Source organism: Crotalus tigris, unplaced genomic scaffold (assembly GCF_016545835.1).
Source record: "Crotalus tigris isolate CLP2741 ecotype Arizona unplaced genomic scaffold, ASM1654583v1 scf7180000018306.2785112, whole genome shotgun sequence".
In the NCBI taxonomy this organism is placed as follows: Eukaryota; Metazoa; Chordata; class Lepidosauria; order Squamata; family Viperidae; genus Crotalus; species Crotalus tigris.
In genome coordinates, this window is record NW_024096934.1 from 2626701 (window position 1) to 2635653 (window position 8953).

At 39.1% G+C, this 8953-nt stretch overlaps 1 protein-coding gene across 1 annotated transcript; it reads left to right on the plus strand.

Moving 5' to 3' along the window:
• The first annotated feature begins 349 nt into the window (after positions 1-349).
• LOC120311041 (ribonuclease-like) lies at positions 350-6691 on the plus strand. Its single transcript, XM_039350157.1, has 2 exons — positions 350-668; positions 6585-6691. Exons 1-2 carry the CDS (start codon positions 350-352, stop codon positions 6689-6691), a joined length of 426 nt encoding a protein of 141 aa, XP_039206091.1.
• Positions 6692-8953: the final 2262 nt, after the last annotated feature.

Here is an 8953-nt window from a genome sequence, read left to right on the forward strand (position 1 = left end):
CTATGCTGTTTTATTGTCAGCTTGTTTGGAAGTTCCTTGATTGGGATATTGTTTACTTCTTGGTTGTTGGTCCGATGTAAATCTTACTAGCACTGATGATGTGACCTAGTTTGTTACTGAAATGTCCGCAAGAAAACAATCAAGCTCAGAGAGCGCCAAAAAGCGCACATTTCAAACCTGAGCTATAAATATTCTCCTTTGCTGGTACTCCCAATGCCTGCACATAATAAGTGAATGTCTCTTATAGACGAGGCAACTAAAAAAACTGAAGGTGCAAATCTATACTGCCATTCCAAATATCCCAAACTGAACCATTCAACCATTCCTTGTTTCAGCTGATGCAGAGACAATGATGCCTTTCAAAGAATCCTTCCACACTCTGCTTCTCCTCCTAACAACTGAATTCATCCTGGGATCCTTTGCCTTTAGCTATGAGGACTTTCTCATGAAGCACTATGACTTCCCTAGGAGCCTCGTTGGAAACCACTATTGCAATGCCATGATGCAAAACCGGGGAATGACCAGGCCCAAATGCAAGCAAGTTAATACCTTTATACATGACACCAAGGCCTACATCATTGACGTGTGTGACAGAAAAGGGGTGTTTTATGGGCATGAGCTACGCCATAGCATAAAGATATTTACAGTCACCACCTGCACTTTGAGAGGTTCCAACCCTCGAGCGCCTTGTAACTACAAAGAAAATCTTTCACCCAAAAACATAGTTGTTGCATGCTTGGATGGAAAACCTATACACTATGAGGAAGGAGATTTTGCAATGGTGCATGAAGGTGAATCATCTGATTAGCATGAGGTGTCAACTCTTCTGTTGATTCCTCTGTGTCAGCTCCTGAAAGCAGGAAAAAAAGTAACGGATGGAAGCTTATCAAGGAGAGATCCACCTGGAACTAAGGAGAAATTTCCTTACAGTGAGATCAATTAATCAGCAGAATGGCTTGCCTTCAGAAATTTTGGGTGGAGGTTTTTAAGAAGACATTGGACAGTCATTTGTCTGGAATGGTATAGGATCTCCTGCTTGGGAAGAGAGTGGACTAAAGAACCTCCGAGGTCTCTTCCAATTCTGTGCAAAATTAATCTTTGATTCCTAATTGTGTGATGTGTTTTCTCCAGTCTCTGACTTCAGTCTTTGGAGCCTCTTCAGAAGTTTGTGTGGCTTGTAAATATTTCCGAAGGCACTATATCAGACAAGCTTTAATTGATATATGGGTTAAAATCTGGCAATCAAATTATACCCAGGTTCCCAGTTGGATCTCATCGTTAAACATGCATGTATATCCAAAGTTTATCCAACTGGGAAAGATTATAACATACAAAAATATCCTAGACGAGAGAGGGTAATTGAAACCCAGGAAAATTCTTCAAGATGAAGGGATAGAATTACAATGGTGGCATACCTTCAATTACAGGCAAGATATTGGAAAGATAAAAAAGAGTTAGGTATAAAATTAGAACCAATTGGGCTGGACAAAATATTATTAGGCACGGAGGATAAAATGATTAAAAAACTATATCATTATTTGTTAGATCAGGCAATGTATGAGGAACAGATAAAAGAGGCCATGTTAGCGTGGAGCAGGGATTTTGATCTCAATTTTGATCTGCACATCTGGCAAGAATTATGGGTAAGAAACAGGAAGCTTACTCTGGCCACCTCTTACAAGGAAAATTTCTACAAAATGTTCTACAGGTGGCATCTCCCACCCATAAGATTAGCCAAAATGGGTCCAAATGTTTCTTCCAAATGTTGGAAATGTAAATTGGCAAAAGGGACATACTATCATATGTGGTGGGAGTGCCCACAAGCCCGTGACTTTTGGAATAAGATTAAAAAATGGCTGGAAGAAGTATTAAAGTTAGTGGTAGAGTTAAAACCAGAACTCTTTTTACTAGGCATAACCACGCAGAAATGCAACAAAGGAGTGTTTTATTTGATGTTACACATTCTCACGGCTGCTAGATTGGTGTATGCTCAAAACTGGAGGAATAAAGGAATCCCAACAGAAAAAGAGATTATATAAAAAATTTTATGATGTGCTGAAATGGATAGGCTCACAATGGAGATGAAGGATAAGACAGAATCAGACTATTTCAAAATCTGGGAAAAATTTTATTACTGGTGTGAATCAAGGAGAACTGCTTGGGTTTTAAATTAGCATTAAGATAGAATTATATATAACTGTATATATAACTGTATTGTATAGAAGAATATGTTTATATAGAGATCAAGAATTATGTATTAATTATATGTATTAAGAGGAACAAATTGTTAGGAATATTTATTCTGGAATGTCACATTATATCCATCTTTGTTTTTAGCTGTATTATAAATAAAAAACTTTTTTTTTAAAAAAAGAAGTTTGTGTGGCTTGGATGTTCTCTGACCTCACAAAATGAGCAAAACAAGTAACTAAGAATGGAGTTTCACTGGAGGTCTGTTTTTCCCGTTACTCTTCAATGGAGAACAACAAAGCATCTGAGATGGGTTTGCTTTTTACAAAGCAATGACAAGCAGATTCAGTGTGCATGAAGCTCTCCTTATTTTTTGCTCATGTCAACCTGCTCCCATTTCTGGTGTCTTTATACATAAATGCTTAGATTGCAGAGATTGCCACTATCAAAAAATAAAGTTCAGATTCTGAAACAATTCTTCAGTAGCTGCAAAATTAGCGTCCATTAAGAGAGGAGTAAAGTTCTTACGATTTCAATCCCTGCTCTGCAGTATTAGTACTTTCCTCTATTTTCACCTCCTACCCTCTGAAATCCTCTCATTTTCTAGGTTTCAGAGAAAAAGTTTCTTTTGTAATGATCAGATCAGTATTTTGTCTATGTAAGGACCCACCCACTTTGCATCTTAAGAAGACAGAACTCTTGAAATATTTCTTTCAACAGGCATCCTTTATTAAGAGAAAATGGTTGCAGGCGTTCTAGACAGGACTTTGGGGCCAAGCCCTATGGTTCAAGGTTTTAAGGGGTTCCCAGCAACCCCACCCCACCCCACCATCCTTCCAGTGACAATCCCAGGCATTACATTTCCATCCCCTTTTCCTCACTGCCTGCAGAAGGGAGACTTCAGAGGGGAGTAGATGAAAGCTGATGGCTCCATTGTTATGCGTAGTCCTTTTGGTGGTATCCACATTCAGTCCCTTTTGAAGTTGTACCGAAGGAAGTGAGGGCCATAAAACCCCTTTGTTCACCCCCCTTTCCCTTCATCGTATGACAGAATCCAGAGAGGGCAGAAATGGGGTTTTCCATAGTCGATAGTAGAGATGAAATATAATTGGATTCCGACAGTCTACCTAGATGTTTTCAAATACATCCCATCAACATTTCTGTATAGTATACTGTATATAAAATATTTTTTATGTCCAACCAGCTTTCATGTTGAAGCCACTTTTACTTAACAAGCCTATCCATGTGCTTCCAACTGTTTCTTCAATGAAAAATTTATTATTACCATATGTCTTATAAGTGTGGATATCTGATGAAAAACTAAGTTGGAGTAGAGACAGGCTCTTCTTGACCCAGTGGCATTTTTTAATCTGAGCAGGAGTCAAACATGTTTTATATGAGTTGATTTTATTTCATATTAAACCATTTTAACCTTGATCTTAAAATAGCGGACACTTTCTACAGTGTCACTGCTGAGGAATTTTTCTAACACATCTAATCCATTATCTATCCATCTATCATTTACATAGAGTATAATCAAATGTTCAATGCAATATATTCCTGGATGTCAGTTCAACAGTTAATGCAATATGTCTCCCTATGTAGGAACACAAAACTGTACTCATACATACAGTAGATGTGGTGTGGGAGTGAGGAGGGGAGAAAGAGTCAACCTCAGCAAGTTGGTCAATGGAACACCGTGATATGTGACATCTAACCACTATATTATCTTGCCATTGTTGAACACTGACTTCTCTTGCAAATGCTATGAACTGGAGTTCTTGACATAGTTGGTCTAGGCACATGTTTATTACAGATAGAAGATAGTTCTAATAATAATGATAGATTGATTCCTAGAGACTAAGAACCAGCCAGCCTGCCTGTATGCCTACCTGTATGTATGCATCTATCTATCTATCTATCTATCTATCTATCTATCTATCTATCTATCTATCTATCTATCTATCTATCTATCATCCATCCCTCCATCATCTCTCTCTCTCTCTCTCTCTCTCTCTCTCTCTCTCTCTCTCTCATCTATTCAGTTTTAAATCCTGAGTTTCTTTTTTCTGTCTTTTCACCATAACAGTTCTTCTTTCTGTCAGGGATCATGATACCTTCATTTATTTACAAAGCAGTCTTATCTTTCCCCAGGTATCCACTTGCCACTCTGCCAGCTATAAATTCATGCACCTAACTTGTATGGCTTATCTCTAAACTGCCTTCTCCACATGCAATAGTTTATTAATTACCAACTTCAATAAGGCTACTTTTAGTGATTTTTTAAAAAAATATAGGAATCATGTTAATGTTCCCCCAACTGATGAGTGTCTAGAAAATATTACCACGAGACCTTGAAAGGAGTATAAATAACATTTTTAACAGCATCAAATTAAAGTTAGGCATCTCCAGAGTTTGTTGCAACCTTATTTTTCATGTCTGTTGTAGGGTTTTGTACATGCACTGCACAGCACAGCACTAATTTCTTCACCTCAACATGATTCCTCCATTCCCCTGGATTTTAAAGTTATGAAAAAGCACGCATGTGGTCATAACGGTTTCCAACGGACCAGCATGTTATTAGCTAACCAAAAGGATGTTGAGAAAATTCCAGTGAACCCCAATCACCAACAGGTTGTTTTTTAGACATCAGTTGCTCTGGTTTAATGAGGAAAGTAGAATCATGCATACAAAGAGAATCACAAAACCAACCAACCAGTCCCACAACACAGTCACAAGAGGTTTATTACAGAAACACATTTTCTGGGTAATGGAGATGAGGAAACATTCATACCATCCAGGAAGTAATTTAAACAGAGAGGTTTAGGTTTAGATATGATTAACTAGGTTACAGAGGGTGTTAGGTAGCTTTAGGTAGGTTTACACTAACAAGACAAATTTGGGAAAGCTAGATTTAATTCTATAGTGCACATTAGGGCAACATCCTAATGTCTTTCATATCTGTGTTGAGAAGGAATTTCAGGCTAAACGCACAACAAATGTTTCTATTGTGCTCCAATTTCTTACTCCTGTTCCCACTATCTCTTTCGTCCCTAGGTTTCCTCAGAAGGTTAGAACATTAAGATGTAACATCGTTTTATATGCATTCTGCAGAAATGCACATGGTGGTAGTGCCTAATCTGGGTCCTGGTGATTTTTTTCACCCCTCTGATCCAAACTGATGCCAGGTCTGCCTCTGTCCTGCCATAGTTGATAGTAATGGAATAAATATAATCTGGAGAAGGACACCTAGCTTTGCCCTTTTGTCAGAGTAGATATAAAAGATGCATTTTCTCCATCATCTATCATGGACTGAAGAAAAGGTTATATTTTCTATAGATAAACAACTCTTTTATTATTGGAACTAGCAACCAAATGACTGTTTGGAAAACTGAATTAATTTTTTTCCCTTAGATTCTTCATTTCTCGATCATTTTCCTATCCAGAAATCTAGTATAAATGTTAGTGATATATATCTCTATAACATGATATGAATGTATTCAAAGTTAGAGTTTTCCATAGGGGTAGGGGGCAAACAGTGAAAGCACCATTGGCTTGTCCTGTTGGAAACTCCATCCTTTTGTGTTCTCTATCTTTCTCTTTCTCCTCTTTATATAAAATAAATCATTACCAATCACATTGGAAATCCAGATGTGCATGTATTTATTGTAAGCCACTTGTACTTCTAAATAAAGATCAAGGTCAAGAAAGCAAAACCCTTTTTGAAGAGCACTCCAAAATGTCCAGATGTGTGTGTCTGTGTTTGTGTCTGTGTGTCTGTGTCTGGGTGAGTGAGTGAGAGAGAGAGAGAGAGAGAGAGAGAGAGAGAGAGAGAGAGAGAGAGAAAGAGAGAGAGAGAGAGAGAGCATTCTAAGAAAAAAAGATATTGTTCTATAACAGTGGTTCTCAACCTGTGGGTTGGGACCCCATTTGGGGTCGAACGACCATTTCACGGGGGTCGCCAAACAACGTAGTCCGCCATTTTTCCCCCCTTTTCCTTAGCTGTGCTACTCCCTTTTATTCTATTGGCTTTTGAAAGCCAATAGAATAGACTCTCTTGAATAGAGTCTAATTCTATTGGCTTTCAAAAGCCAATAGGAATTGTCCAGGCTGTCTCTGCCCTGCTGAGCCCGCCAAAAGTCCCATTCTGCAAACGGTGCTGCACCAGTTGAGTAGTCCTCAACTTACAACCGGTTGAGAAGTCCTCGACTTACGACCGGTTGGGGGTCGCGGCATTAAAAAGGTTGAGAACCACTGTTCTATAATGTTCCTTTTTTGCATTGTTCGGTTGTGTCCAATTCTTGCGGGGCAAATCCATGCAGTTTTCTTGGCAAGTTTTTTAGAAGTGCTTTCCCATTGCCTCCTTCCTAGGGTCACCACCTGCAGGATGAAAGGATCATCCACCAATCCTCCTTGTGATTACAGGGAAAACACTTTGCCCAGATATATCATTGCTTGTGAGAACGGATTCCCTGTGCATTACGAGGAAGGACAGATTTAACAGTATTTGAAGATGATATGAATTGATTGGATTGAGTCTCCCTCAAGATGGCTGCTCTTCCATGGAAAAGATCTCATTTTCTGCTGATCCTGAGGCTCATTTCTAGCACTCTTTTTCATGATCTGTGCTCAATTTCTACCACTGTAACCTACCTAGATATTTGCCCTGCTTTCCTCTTTTTCTCTCTTTATCCCAGCCAGCATAAAACCAAAACTCCGAATATCCTAAATTTTATGTAAGCCAGCCATAATTCCTCTACCACATGCTTTAAATTGAATGATTAAAAAATAAACAAAAAGTTGCATTACATCTCTGTAGTTTGTGTGGCTTCATTTTCATTTTAAATATTTTTGCTTTTTTCAAAGACGAGATGACCAGATTTATCCTGCATTAAGCTGAGGGAAATCTTGCTCTTCTTAAATTGTTCTTGATTCATTCTCTCTGAACACATCAGGGTCCCATTTGTGATGGCCACCAAGTCTTATTCTTTTTCTTTTAAATATGAATAGCTCTTCTGAAATAACACAGCAGCGTGATGTAGCTCTAGATACTTTAGTTGGAAGGCATGCAAAGCCAACTGTCAGAAGGAGAAAGTGTAGTACAATTAACATGTTTTAACTGTATTCACACAAGCCTTGGTGAACCAGTGTCAGGGAATCCTAGATCTAGTGGCTATCTTAGAAGGACATTCAGCTCTCACAATGGCTGATATTATTGAAAACTGAGCTGAAAGAGATCTATCCATCTCCACTCCTTTCTTTCCCTGTATCATGTCTGTGGTATAGTTGCAGGCGAAGGAGCTGGAATTCTGGGAATTGTAGTCTACACATCTTAAAGTTGTCAAGGATGAGAAACACAGACTTAAACCATCTCAATTAGGGCAGAGATGTCTGTCTTTACCTCATGTTTTAACCCAATGAATTATTGTGATTCATCAGATTACAGTAATAAAATGGCCAGATTATAAATAATTTCATGTAATAATGGGAAAATGCAAAAAAATATAGAAACGTTAAAAAGCAACCAGATAGACTGTGCTAGGTACCCACAGTATATTGATGAAAGTTAGCCCAGAGAAGAAATATTAAAAAGGGCAGAAAAATATATTTTTCCTCAAAAGGACTTTTTAAAACCAAACCTGGCCCTAAATCTATCTCTCTGCCCCAAGCAAGAGCTAGGCCCATACAAATGCAAATGTAAAACCATCAGAAAGTTGGAGCTAGAGCAATCAAGAAGACAAAAGAGATCTGCATACCCCACCCAAACTCTAGGAGTCAGCCCCATCACCTGGGAAGCAGGATATGATAATAGAATTAAACCACAGATATCAAGGCCTAGACAAACACTCAGAAACAGCCTCAAGGTTCATGCCACAGGAACAGGAACTTCCAAACAAGGCTAGAGGGGGTATAAAAGCCTACTGCCCCATGTGCTCAGCTCCCCTTCTCTCTCCTCAGCACTTTCCTGAAGAACCATCTTTCTGCAATAAACTGTAACCTTCTTCCCAAAGCAGTCACCATGTTTGCTTATTTATTCCCGGCTTGGATGAACCAGGATGAAGACTTTACTTCTAACAATTTGGCACCCCAGATGGGACTCCAAGCTAACCTCTCCAATGGACTGAGACTGGTAAGCCCCATCTTGCCGGCAGCAGACCCCCTTGTGTCTGTGGATGGGTTTCCCAGGCCTTGCCCATGTGGAGCTAGGGTAGTAAAGGGAGTTTTGAGAGTTTGAGCTCAAGGGCTGCTTTGGAAAGAAGGTGAAGGTGAGTACCTCTAAATTTTAAGTTTAAAGCCCAGGGGAACAAAGAAAATGTGTGTATTTCTGTTTGTGTGAGTGAGAAGACTTTTTTTTCCCAATCACAATTGGATTTTGCTCCTTCTGGTCTTTCCTAGCTGCAGAAAGGATCTGTTTAATTGGCAGAACCTGGACAGCATGGGGGTTGGCCAGAGCACAGAACCTTTTGTTAGGGAAAAGGGAGAGACTGTGAAAATGAAATGGAATGAGTGAATGAAAGAATTGGATTTGGGCAACTAGCTGGTAAGGCCCTGTAAGCAAAGCAAAGTTCGGAAAGAAGTCTCACAAGGAGACTTCGACTGTTAGGAAAAAAGTCTCATAAGAAGACTTCGACTGTTAGGAAAAAAGTCTCACAAGAAGACTTCGACTGTATTAGGAAAGAAGTCTCACAAGGAGACTTCGACTGTGTTTGGAAAGAAGTCTCACAAGGAGACTTCGACTGTTAGGAAAGAAGTCTCACAAGGA

Bases quoted from the DNA above. Each gene is read 5' to 3' on its own strand.
- LOC120311041 (XM_039350157.1), top strand. From the start codon at position 350: ATGATGCCTTTCAAAGAATCCTTCCACACTCTGCTTCTCCTCCTAACA. The intron at 669-6,584 runs GTTCCAACCCTC...GCAGGATGAAAG, and splicing joins CACCACCTGCACTTTGAGAG to GATCATCCACCAATCCTCCT.